The following is a 13661-nucleotide window of genomic DNA, read 5'->3' as shown; positions in this document are numbered from 1 at the left end:
AGTGCTCTGCCCACAGTAAGCGCTCAATAAGTATGATTGAATGAATGAATGAGGGAGGGTCCGTCCCTCAGCCAAGGACTAGACTGCGAGCCCGTTGCGGGCAGCGACTGCCTCTCTTTCTTGCTGTACCGTCCTCTCCCGAGCGCTCAGTACAGCGCCACTGCACGCGGTAAGCGCCCAATAAACACGACTGACAGTGAGTGAGTGAGGGCGGGTGGCGGGCGGGTTCCGGGCAGACACCGGCCCCCTCTGGTGCTGCGCCGTCCCCAGCGGTCCCGAGCGGTCGGTACGTTGGTCCGCGCGGAGTGGGCGCTCAGTAGGTAGGCGGGACTGACTGGCCGCCGGGGGGGAGGGGGGGGCGCGGCACTTCCGGTTCCGGGGCGGCGCCCCCCGGCGGCGGGCGGCGGCAGGGCGAGCGGGCGGGCGGGCGGGCCGGCGGACGCCCCCGGCCTTCTCTTCCGTCCTCGGTGCTCCGTCCGGCCGTGCTCCGGCCTTCTTCCTTCCTTCCTCCCTCCGTCCCTCCCTCCTTCCCCCCCCAGCATGGCGGAACTGAGGAAGGAGCTGGTGGAGCTGGTGTGGGGCTCCCAGACCAGCCCCGCCCTCTCCGACACCATCTTCTGCCGATGGACGCAAGGTACCCGCCGCCCCCCCCCCCCATCCCCAACCCCCGGACCCTCCCAATCCCCCAGTCCCCAGATCCTCCCAATCCCCCAGACCCTCCAGTCCCCCAGCCCCCAGTCCCCAGATCCCCTAATCCCCAGACCCTCCAGTCCCCCATCCCCCAAATCCCCCAGTCCCCAGATCCTCCCAATCCCCCAGACCCTCCAGTCCTCCATCCCCCAAATCCCCCAGTCCCCACCCCCTCCCAATCCCCCAGGCCCCAGACCCTCCCAATCCCCCAGGCCCCAGACCCCCTATCCCCCCAATCCCCCAGGTCCCCCAGTCCCCAGACCCTCCAATCCCCCAGACCCCCCCAGTCCCCAGATTCCCCCAACCCTCAGGCCCCCTAGTCCCCAGACCCTCCCAGACCCCCCAGCCCCCCTAATCCCCAACCCCCCGAGCCCCCAGACCCTCCCAATCCCCCAGTCCCTCCCAATCCCTCAGTCCCCCCAATCCCCCAGCCAACCCCCAGATCCCCCAGTCCCCAGTCCCTCCCAATCCCCCAGTCCCCAGACCCTCCCAATCCCCCAGACCCCTCAGTCTCCAGATCCGCCAACCCTCAGGTCCCCTGGTCCCCAGACCCTCCCTCCCAATTCCCCAGTCCCCCCAGCCCCCCCAAACCCCCAACCCCCAGACCCTCCCAGTCCCCAGTCCCTCCCAATCCCCCAGACCCCCCAGTCCCCCCAGTCCCCCCAATCCCCCACATCCCCCAGTCCCCAGACCCTCCCAATCCCCCAGACCCCCCCATCCCCCAACACCCATGATCCCCCCAGTCCCCAGACCCCCCCGATCCGCCATCCCCCCAACCCCCCGACCCTGCAGACCCCTCTTCTGGACTGTGAGCCCGTTGTTGGGTAGGGACTGTCTCTGTATGTCACCGACTTGTACTTCCCAAGCGCTCAGTACAGTGCTCTCTGCACACTGTAAGCGCTCAATAAATACAACAGAATGAATGAATGTATGAATGAAATGCAGACTCCCAAGACACCCGGCCCTGCAGACCCCCGACCCCCCCAATCCTCCGACCACCCCGCGACCCCCCAGCCCCTCTCTGAGGCCAGGCCGGGTGCAGGGCCCAGGACAGACGCTGGGCAGCAACCACTTGAAATCAGTCTCGTTCCAATAATGATGGCATTTGGTAATGATAATAATAATAATAATAATAATGACATTTATTAAGCACTTACTATGTGCAAAGCACTGGACTAAGCGCTGGGGAGGTTAGTAGGTGATCAGGCTGTCCCACGGGGGGCTCACAGTCTCCATCCCCATTTTACAGATGAGGGAACTGGGGCACAGAGAAGTGAAGTGACTTGCCCAAAGTCACCCAGCTGACAAGCGGTGGAGCAGGAATTCGAACCCATGACCTCTGAGTCCAAAGCCCAGGCTCTTTCCACTGAGCCACACTGCTTCTACTATGTGCCTGGCACTGTACTAAGCACTCGGATGGATCCAACCAAATGGGGTCGGACACAGTCCCTGTCCCCTGTGGGGCTCAATCCCCATTTGACAGGTGAGGCAACTGAGGCTCAGAAAAGCAAAGTGACTGGCCCAAGGCCACACAGCAGGCAAGGGGCAGAGTCAGGATTAGAACCCACGACCTTCCAACTCCCAGGCCCGTCCTCTGGCCACTACGCCGTGCTGCTGAAAATCCCACGCCTGCCACCGCGCCCGGGAACGATGCTGGGAACGGAGGGCCTGCCGCGTGCTGAGCACTGCGCTAAGCGCTTGGGAGACTCCTCTGCGATAGAGGGGTTAGCCTTTTGGCCGGCATCAAGCATCTAGACTGTAAACTCATTGTGGGCAGGAAAGGTGGCTGATTATTATGTTGTACTATAGTGTTTTCTCCCGAGTGCTTCGCACAGGGCTGTGCGCACAGCAAGCACTCAGTAAGTACAGTTGAATGAATGGGTGATTGAATGAATGACTAAATGCTCCTCCCCTAGACTGTAAGCTCGTTGTGGGCAGGGAATAACAATAATAATAATAATGGCATTTATTAAGCGCTTACTCTGTGCCAAGCACTGTTCTAAGTGCCGGGGAGGTTACAAGGTGATCGGGTTGTCCCACAGTCTTCATCCCCATTTTCCAGATGAGGTCACCGAGGCCCAGAGAAGTGAAATGACTTGCCCAAAGTCACACAGCTGACAGTTGGCAGAGCCGGAATTTGAACCCACAACCTCTGACTCCAAATAATAAAAATAATGATGGTATTTGTTAAGCGCTTACTATGTGCAAAGCACTGTTCTAAGTGCCGAGGAGGTAATATGTTTTGTTGTCTGCCTCCCACTTCTAGACTGTGAGCCCACTGTTGGGTAGGGACCGTCTCTAGATGTTGCCAACTTGGACTTCCCAAGCACTTAGTACACTGCTCTGCACACAGTAAGCGCTCAATAAATACGATTGAATGAATGAATGAATGAACAAGGTGAACAGGTTGCCCCACAGTGGGCTCACAGTTTTAATCCCCATTTTCCAGAGGAGGGAACTGAGGCCCAGAGAAGTGAAGTGACTTGCCCAAAGTCACACAGCTGACGATTGGCAGAGCCGGGATTTGAACCCACGACCTCTGGCTCCAAAGTCCAGTCCACTGAGCCACGCTGCTTATCTGCAGACCCCCGACCCCCCAACCCCCCGGTTTCGTAGACCCCCAATCCCCTAACCCCTTTGACCCCTGATCCCCCCTGGCCCCTTCTCTGCTTCTCGTTGCATTGAACTCCCCCGAGCATTTAGCACAGTGCTTTGCACACAGTAAATGCTGGGCAAGTCACTTCACTTCTCTGTGCCTCAGTTACCTCATCTGTAAAATGGGGATGAAGACTGTGAGCCCCCCGTGGAGCAGCCTGATCACCTTGTAACCTCCCCAGCACTCAGAACAGCACATAGTAAGCGCTTAACAAATACCATTATTATTATTATTATTGTTACAATTGATTGATTGAATGAATGAATGAAACCTTGCCCTCTGGACTGTAAGCTCGTTGTGGGCAGGGAATGTGTCTGTTGATTCTTGTGTTGTCCTCTCCCAGGCGCTTAGTACAGTGCTCTGCACACAGTGAGCGCTCAATAAATACACTTGAATGAACGAAAGCAGCATTCGGCGTCTGCTTAGCAAATGCCAGCGCTTGACTGTGGACGCGGTCCTGCTGAGAAGCAGCAGCAGGTCCTGGGTTCTAATCCTGACTCTGCCGCTTGTCTGCCGTGTGACCTTGGACAAGTCACTTCACTTCTCTGGGCCTCACTTGCCTCATCTGTCAAATGGGGATTGAAACTCCGTGCCCCATGTGGGACGGGGACTTATCCAACCTGATTTACTAGTCTCCACCCCAGCGCCTGACACATAGTAAGCGCTTAACAAATACCGTCATTATTATTATCCTGTAGTTGGTCGAGAGTTTGCAGACAATGTCAGTCAGTCGGTGGTATTTATTGAGCGCTTCCTGCTGCCGGGACGGCCCCCTGGGTCCAGCCCCGGCCTGGGGTGCACATCATGGGCTCTGTCATATTTATTGAGCGCTTACTGCATGCAGAGCACTGTACTAACCACCCGGAAGGGTACACTAGAGTCATCCTGTCTGTCTCCCCCACTAGATTGAGAAGCAGCGTGGCTCAGTGGAAAAGAGCACGGACTTTGGAGGCAGAGGTCATGGGTTCAAATCCCGGCTCTGCCAATTGTTAGCTGTGTGACTTTGGGCAAGTCACTTAACTTCTCTGTGCCTCAGTTACCTCATCTGGAAAATGGGGATGAAGACTGTGAGCCCCATGTGGGACAACCTGGTCACCTTGTATCCTCCCCAGCGCTTAGAACAGTGCTTTGCACATAGCGCTTAATAAATGCCGTCATTATTATTATTATTATAGATTGTAAACTCGTTGTGGGCAGGGAATACGTGTGTTTATTATATTGTACTGTCCCAAGCACTTAGGACAGTGCTTCGCACCCAGTATGCATTCAGTAAATACGGTTGAATGAATAATAATAATGATTGTGGTATTTGTTAAGGCTTACTATGCTCCAGGCACTGTACTAACCGCTGGGGTAGATAAAAAGCTAATCGGGGAGGACACAGTCCCTGCCCACATAATAATAATAATAATAATGGCATTTGTTAAGCGCTTACTATGTGCCAAGCACTGTTCTAAGCTCTGGGGGGGATACAAGGTGATCAGGTTGTCCCACGTGCGGCTCGCAGTCTTCATCCCCATTTTACAGAGGAGGGAACTGAGGCTCAGAGAAGTTAAGGGACTTGCCCAAGGTCACACAGCAGACATGTGATGACTTGATTATTCTGTTACTATTATTGATTATTATTATTATTGATTATTCTGATGACTTGACACCTGTCCACATGTTTTGCTTTGTTGTCTGTCTCCCCCTTCTAGACCGTGAGCCCGTTGTTGGGTAGGGACCGTCTGTATCTGTTGCCGACTTGTACTTCCCAAGCGCTTAGTACAGTGCTTTGCACACAGTAAGCGCTCAATAAATACGAATGAATGAATGTGGCGGAGCAGGGATTAACAATAATAATAATGATGGCATTTCTTAAGCGCTTACTATGTGCAAAGCACTGTTCTAAGTGCTGGGGAGGTTACAAGGTGATCAGGTTGTCCCACGCCTGGGCTCTTTCCACTGAGCCACGCTGCTTCCCCGTGGTTGAATTATATATTTATGTATATATATTTTTACTATTAATCGATCAGTGCTATTTCTTGAGCGCTTAGTATGGGCAGAGCACTGTACTAAGCCCTTGGGGGAGCATAGTACAACAGAATTAGCAGACGCGTTCCCTGCACATAACGAGCTTACAGTACGTCGAGGAGACACAAAAAATTACGGGAATTTTGTAGTTTTCTTCCTCCCTTCTGGTCTTCTGTAATGTCTGTATGTCATCTAATAAAATATTTCACGGTAAATGTAGTGATGGTGGAATCACATAGGCTTCTCTGGAAATTCAGTTTCTCAGTCTGGTCTATCCGTATGTTCTGCGTATATGAGCGAGTCGTCCTTCATATTCAGGTACGATGCCTCTGATGTGCAATTCACCTACGAATTTTGTGTGTGACAGAAGCGGCCACAGTGTGTGCACAAAAAGGCCTCCTCTCGTTGTGGTGTCCTGTTGGATGTTTGCGGAGCCGGGCTGCGCTTTCGCTTTTCATCAACAGAACTTATTGGGCCTCCGGTGTAAGAGGAACCTTAAACTAAGCGATTGGGAGAGGTCAGTAGAGTTAAAATCCAGTTGGGAAGGCAGGCACGAAAATAATGGGCAGGATAAGAGTTGTAGTCCATTACGTACAGCGACTTTTGGGAAATTGTGAAGGTAGAAAGTGAAGGAGAGGGGCTTCATTGGCTACGAGCTAAACAGACGGTTGGGTGTTGGCGACTTGGTTTCGCCCAGGGTTTGGTTAATGGGTGAAGATTTTTGGCTTTCGAAGAATATCGTGATATAATACATATATATGTATTATTGCATAATAATTATACATTATACATGTATACGTTATACATGTATAATTATACATTATATGTATAATATAATATATATATATATATATATATATATATATATATAGATAGATAGATATGTATATATATATCTAGGACCTCGTTCTGGTCTAACAGTTTCACATGCCCACAGTAACTGCTTCTGCTCTGTCCTAAAGAAGAACAAAAATCTCCCTGGGAAATCTTGGTGTCTTACTCCCAGAAGGGCATCTGGACCGTGAAATGCGTCTTGTTAATAATGATGGTGATCTTTTAAGCGCTTGACTATGTGCCGAGCACCGTTCGAAGCACTGGGGTAGATACAAGGAAATCAGGTTGTCCCACGTGGGGCTCACAGTCTTCATCCCCGTTTTGCGGGTGAGGGAACTGAGTCCCAGAGAAGGGAAGTGACTTGCCCAAAGTCACACAGCCGATACGTGGCGGAGACGGGATTTGAACCCACGACCTGTGACTCCCAAGTCCGGGCTCTTTCCGCTAAGGCACGCTGCTTCTCAGTTACCCATTGATCCCACTGCCCTGGCGTGGGCGGGGGAGTTCTCTGACTCACAAATGTAGAGTTCCTCGTATTTTACCCCGAAAAATATGGGGAAGGTATCATCAAGGACACTTATTGAACACCTGTAGTTGGGTTTACAGCCTGTGGGTTGAGAAATGTCCTTGATCACTGCCCTGGGAGTTAACAATCCGCTGGGGGATAGCGTAACTCAAGCCTAATCGAGTCTGTAAAAAGGTATCCTGTCTAATAAATTATTCTTTCAGTCTGTTTCTGCGCTGTAGCAATCAATGACTTTTACTGAGCGCTTAGCGTGTGCAGAGCACTGTGTTAGAATAACCCTTCACTCATGCAATCCGTGGTATTTGTTGAGTGTGTACTGTGTGCACATCACAGGGCTACATTAAGCCTACACTCAATCATTATTTATTATTTAATTATTCATTGTTTAACGATTAGCAAATAATATTTAAGTGCTTACCGTGTGCAGAGCACTGTACTAAGCGCTTGCTTAGAACATCCATGCACTACAGAGGGCAGGGTCATTTTTTCGTTGAGAAATGTTATTTTAACCACGGTTTGAGGCTTCCGATTTCCAGTTTTCGGTGATTAAATCCATCCTCCCCTGCCCTCCCCGCTACAGAGGGGTTTCTGAGCGTTTTGGCCGCGTGCAGAACATTGCTGTAACTGTTGCTTGCGGGACGGAACAAACTGACCGTGTGGCCGCCTTAATATTCCCAAATCAACCCTGGCATCATCTCGCGTTCCGGAACGGTGCTTCGTATTGGTTATACTACTACTACTACTACTACTAATAATAATCATGATGGCATTTATTAAGCACTATTCTAAGCGCTGGGAAGGTTACAAGGTGATCAGGTTGTCCCACGGGGGGCTCACAGTCTTAATCCCCATTTTCCAGATGAGGGAACTGAGCCACAGAGAAGTGAAGTGACTTGCCCAAAGTCACACAGCTGACAACTGGCGGAGCCGTGATTTGAACCTATGACCTCTGACTCCAAGGTTATGGCCGGCGGACACCGATTAAACATTAAAAAAACGTGGCTAGGGGCAAGATATCTTTAGTAAAGTTAAAAAAAAATGTGTCCAGAATTGGTTTCAATATGTCTTTGATATCTAAGTTGATGCCAGTCATGTTCATAATAATATAATAATATTTGTTAAGCGCTCCATATGTGCCAAGCCCTGTAATAAGCGCTGAATGAGTGGGGATTTGCTCGAAGCTGGATCCCGACTGAAATGGATATAAGAGCGCGGGCGTACTCAGGGGGAGAGCCCAGGTGTCCCATTAACTAATTTCTTCAGGAGGCCTTTTATAAAGAAAGGCCTCAGATATGGTAACCACGATACTACTGTTTGAAGACTTCAAACAGAGCCCCTCTAAGGTAATTCGCTTTTTTTAAAAACGGGATACGGGAAGGAAAGTCAAGCAGAGGCCTACCCATTCCATTCCTAGCTTGGACAGTGGCTAGCGAGCGGAAGGCAATCTGCTTAGTACAGTGCCAAGTGCTTAATAAAGTGCTCTGCACACAGTAAGCGCTCAATAAATACGATTGAATGAATCTGCTCCAAGTCAAAACTCCCCTGTGCTGGGCGACAGCGGAGCGGGAGAGAGTCGAGGGCGACGTATCAATAGTATTGATGATTTTCACCAGTTGAAATAAGCACGACAGGGCACAGAGTAAGCAGAATGGCAGTCTATTTTTATTATACGAGTAGGGAATGACTGTAGTTTAGTTGACTCTTCAGTCAGCGCATTCAGTGATCCCTGGAAACCAGTCCTAAAAACCAGAAAGAACGAATGAATGGTCAAGCTCGGAGCACGTTAGAGGTAATCCTCAGAGAGTGAATTGTACTATCTTAAATAAAATGGTAAAATTCGGCGTTGTGCTGAAAATCGATCTCTGAAAAAACCGGGGAGTAACACTTGCCAAAGGAAAACCGCACAGAAAAAAAACTCGATATTCAAGGCAATCAATAGGTAGAAAAAAAACTTCCTTTTTTAGCATAAGGAAAAACTGTAGAAATGTTTGGCCATGTTTGTTCATGATTCTTTGTATTTTAAGTTCCTAGAACTCAGAGCACATACAAATGAATAGGGTGCATTAAGTGCTGGAAATCCATAATTGCAGATGATGGTATTTGTTAAGCGCTTACTATGTGCCAAGCACTGTGAATAAATGAATCGGAAGTGGCCCGATGGCCTTTGATGACGAGAGTACGTGCGGGCTGTGGGGCTGAGGGCAGGGCGAATAGAAGCAGCGTGGCTCAGTGGAAAGAGCCCGGACTTTGGAGTCAGAGGTCATGGGTTCAAATCCCGGCTTTGCCACTTGTCAGCTGTGTGACTTTGGGCAAGTCACTTCACTTCTCTGGGCCTCAGTTACCTCATCTGGAAAATGGGGATTAAGACTGTTAGCCCCACGTGGGACAACCTGATCACCTTGTAACCTCCCTGGCGCTTAGAACAGTGCTTGGCACATAGTAAGCGTTTAATAAATGCCATTATAAAAAAATATAAGTAAAAAAAAGAATACCAACCACCCAAGATTGATGAGGTGGTAAGGCATTGCTGGCTGGGGAAGAGGTGATGGCTGGAGGTTGTAGAGGAGTGGGGAGACTACTGTTCCTTTCTTGTGGGTGAGATACTCTCTAGGGTCAGAGGATTGTTCCAGAAGGATTGTACCAAAAATCTTAGTGCCCCCTCTGAGTCATCATTTTCATTTGAACAGCTTGAAGCATTGAATGCACGTTTTCTTTTGTGACCTAAGGAATGCTGTTTAGGTGAATGCATATTCATTCATTCATTCAGTCGTATTTATTGAGCGCTTACTGTGTGCAGAGTATTATTTCCTAAGCGCTTGGGAAATACAAGTTGGCAACGTGTAGAGATGGTCCCTACCCAACAACGGGCTCACAGTCTAGAAGGGGGGGCGGGAATATAATAATGATGGTATTTGTTAAGCGCTTACGGTGTGCAAAGCACTGTTCTAAGCGCTGGGGGGGATACAAGGTGATCACGGTGTCCCACGTGGGGCTCACGGTCTTAATCCCCATTTTCCAAATGAGGTAACTGAGGCACAGAGAAGTTAAGTGAGGTGCCCGAAGTCACACAGATGACAGTTGGCGGAGCTGGGATTTGAACCCATGACCTCTGACTCCAAAGTCTGTGCTCTTTCCACTGAGCCAGGCTGCTTCTCTGCATGTCCACAGAGGGGTCTCAGAAAGTGTTTTCTCTTGGAAGGTACAATATTCTTGGGTCTGCCCATCAAATCTTTAGGGGAAGATGTCCTAACTTAATTATATTGAAGCTGTGTATATATATATATATATACACACATATATATATACTGTATATATATATATATATATATATAGTGCTCTGCACACAGTAAGCGCTCAATAAATATGATTGATTGATATTGAAGCAAGGAAACCTTGCTTTCTTTGCTTACGTTGGTTTCAGGGTAAGATTTCTAAGGGTTTGGATTTAGCGTAGTCCATTTATAAAAAAGAAAGTGCCATCTATATGTGTTACTAGGAATGCAGCACTTTGCAGGCAGGAGGAAAGCACTCCAGTCCTGTCGTGACAACCAACGGCCCCTATTTTCCATCTGGTTCCCCCACGGATGTGCTTGAGAGATAGGAGTAAGTCCCACCTTCAAAGTGAGGACATAGATGAGTTATACGTAAGAGAGAAGCAGCGTGGGACCAGTGGATAGAGCCCGGGCCAGAGAGTCAGAAGGACCTGGGTTCTAATCCCGACTCTGCCACTGGTCTGTTGTGGGACCTGGGGCGGATTTCTTTGGGGGGATTAATATTACTAAATACGATTGGAAAAAATGAAAAAAAATTGGGAGCCCCGTGTGGGGCATGGAATGTGTCCAACCTGATTAGCTTGCATCTTCAATACGGTGCCTGGCACATAGTAAGCACTTAACACCCTAAAAAAAACAGTATTAGAGGAAGCAAAATAACAAATATTGTGGTTATTAATGGGAGGAGTCAGTCAATCGTATTTATATTGAATAATAATAATGATGGCATTTATTAAGCGCTTACTATGTGCAAAGCTGGGGAGGTTACAAGGTGATCAGGTTGTCCCACGAGGGGCTCACAGTCTTAATCCCCATTTTACAGATGAGGTAACCGAGGCACAGAGAAGTTGTGACTTGCCCAAAGTCACACAGCCGACAGTCGGCGGAGCTTGCTTGCTGTGTGCAGAGCACTGTACTAAGCGCTTGGGAAAGTATGATACAGCAATATAGCAGGCACATTCCCTGCCCACAACAAGCTAATAATAATAATAATGGTATTTGTTAAGCACTTACTATGTTCCAGGCACTGTACTAAGCACTGGGGAAGCATTGGCGGTTCAGTGGTAGAATTCTCCCCTGCCACGCAGGAGGCCCAGGTTCAATTCCCGGCCAATGCAAGCCTGTTGGGAGCAGCATGGCTTAGTGGAAAGAGCCCGGGCTTTGGAGTCAGAGGTCATGGGTTCAAATGCCGGCTCTGCCACTTGTCAGCTCTGTGACTTTGGGCAAGTTACTTCTCTGGGCCTCAGTTACCTCATCTGGAAAATGGGGATTAAGACTCTTAGCCCCATGTGGGACAACCTGATCACCTTGTAACCTCCCCAGCGCTTAGAACAGTACTTTGCACATAGCGCTTAATAAATGCCATCATCATCATACAAGCAGATTGGGTTAGATACAGCCCCTGGCCCTCGTGGGGCTCACAGTCTCAGTCCCCATTTTTCAGATGGGGTAACTGAGGCCCAGAGAAGTGAAGTGACTTGCCTAAAGTCACACAGCAGGCAAGTGGCGGAGCCAGGATTCGAACCCATGATCTCCCAACTCCCCAGCCAGTTATCTATTCTCTGAGCCATGCAGCTTTTTATGGGACAAGGACCGTCCCTATCGCACAGCGCCGTGTCTACGCCAGCCACAGTACGCGTTTACTAGGTGCCATTATTGCAATTTTAAGTGGATGAGTCTAAAACAGAGAAACAGCCATTGATAAGAGGGCCGAGGGGGTCGCGCACTTGGGAAGAAGGTGGAGATTAAATCTTCAACTCTCTTTACGGCGCTAGAGTGAGTGGTGATTTCAAGGGAAAGCGCATGAAAAAAATGGCCTGCCAGCTGCTGCTTCAGTGGAATTTTTATTCATGGGCACTTTTCCCTTTTCAGGTTTTGTGTTCAGCGAATCGGAAGGCTCTGCGTTGGAACAGTTCGAAGGGGGCCCGTGCGCTGTAATTGCACCTGTTCAGGTAACCGTCTCTGAGTTGGAAAGACCCAGATTTAAATTTTCAGATTATACAATTGAAGGGCTGCGTCTCGGTGAATCACGATCAGGCGTCCTGCGTTCATTCATACAGTCGGATTTACTGAGCGCTTACTGTGTGAAGAGCAACACGGCGACAGAGAGAGACAGTCCCTACCCGACAACGGGCTCACGGTCTAGAAGGAGGGGAGACAGACAACAAAACAAGTAGACGGGCATCGATAGGATCCTGTTCACCAAACATTGCACGGAGTGTGAAGAAAAACACGTGCAGACAGAACCACACGGCCTCAGAACTCCCCCACCCTCAAGATTGTTTGGCGCAAAACTTCCTGTGATGCGCATAATCGTAATTTAAGGAAACGGTCGACTGCTTTCTAGTTCTGACCGATAATTCGGCCGATGGTATTTCTCGAGTGCTAACTGTGAGCAGAGCGCTGTACTTCGGGGGAGAGAGTGCAGTATAGTAGAGTTGGTAGACAAGGACCGTCCCTATCACACAGCTCCGTATCTACCCCAGTCCACAGTAAGCGTTTACTAGGTGCCATTATTGCTATTTTAAGTGGATAAGTCAAAAACAAAGAAACAGAAACAGCTCCCAGAGAGCTTACGTTCGCGGGGTTGAGCGGGAGAGAAGTCTGCCCCCCGTCACGGCCCCGCAGAATTCCAACGAGGTAGTTTGCTTTCCCAAAAGCGGCCCGGGAGAGCCGCCGTTCTCTCGCTTCAGTGGCGAACATCACCGGCGCATTGGGTTTCAGCCTTGGAGTGTGATAACCGCCAGTCTTCCGTATGCCAAAACCAATTTTTTCCAGGTCTGACTCTATTTAACTCAGCCGAAACACGATCGTTGAACCGAATTCAGTCAGTCGGTCCGTAAACTCGTTGAGGGCAGGGAGCTCGTCTGCCCACTCCATTGTATCATGCTCTCCCAAGCTCTTAATTCAGTGCTCTGCACAGAGTGAACTCTCAATAAATACCATTGACTCCGATGAATATTGTTTACTGCGTATCTACTGTGGGCTGTACTAGACAGAATCCAACAGAAGAAGTAGGCAGAACGACAGTTTGGGGAAGAATAATGAGGTGTACGTACTAATTACTCTGAAAAAAAAAAAAGGGTCTTTGTAAAGTGTTCTCCTAAGCCGCAGGGCGGTACAGACAGTTGGATTCTAATGCGCTTGTTGTTGTTTTTTTGTTTTGTTTTAATTGCATAAAGGCATTTCTTTTAAAGAAGCTCCTTTTTACTTGTGAGAAGTCCAACTGGAGAGATTGCCAAGGTGAGTTAACTTTGCAGAACCTTTAGAACTTGTACAAGGAAATTAAAGGAAACTGTTTGTTTCTCCTTCTTAAAAATCAAACAGGCAGTCCAGGGTATACAGCAATGCAGGTATAGTTTAATATTCTCAGTAGCGAAGTGACGAGTCTGGGATGCCAGCTCATAATTAGTGGAGTGTTTTCCAATGCTATAGATGCATCTGAAACACTTAAAAACTGTTTTTTTTCGTTTTCAGTAGATGGAGCTGTCTGATTTTTTTTTTTTTTCCCCCGTGGATTAATTCGAAATGGTTGCGGGGACACACACAGGATTTTTTGAATCCAGATCTTGAAAAATTTTCCAAAAGCTTCCATGCGTAAATTGCTAAGCCAAATGGAAAAGTGTGTTTTGTTCTAAGCCAAATGTTTGTTTTTTTTTAATTCAGTGGT

General features: G+C 48.9%; 1 protein-coding gene across 1 annotated transcript in view; it reads left to right on the top strand.

Annotated features, from left to right (window-relative positions):
- The first annotated feature begins 502 nt into the window (after window positions 1-502).
- The window catches only part of MINDY3 (MINDY lysine 48 deubiquitinase 3), a 96934-nt gene continuing 83775 nt past the window's right edge, over window positions 503-13661 (top strand). Inside the window, exons 1-3 of the mRNA XM_038755756.1 lie at window positions 503-634; window positions 11864-11943; window positions 13174-13234. Of these exons, the coding sequence (XP_038611684.1) occupies window positions 541-634; window positions 11864-11943; window positions 13174-13234 (235 nt within the window). The 5' untranslated portion in view covers window positions 503-540. The remainder of the gene's footprint in view (window positions 635-11863; window positions 11944-13173; window positions 13235-13661) is intronic.

The sequence above is a fragment of the Tachyglossus aculeatus genome, chromosome 13 (genome assembly GCF_015852505.1).
Source record: "Tachyglossus aculeatus isolate mTacAcu1 chromosome 13, mTacAcu1.pri, whole genome shotgun sequence".
In the NCBI taxonomy this organism is placed as follows: domain Eukaryota; kingdom Metazoa; phylum Chordata; class Mammalia; order Monotremata; family Tachyglossidae; genus Tachyglossus; species Tachyglossus aculeatus.
Note: the sequence above shows the minus strand (reverse complement) of the source record. Positions and strands in the feature narration are given on the sequence as shown.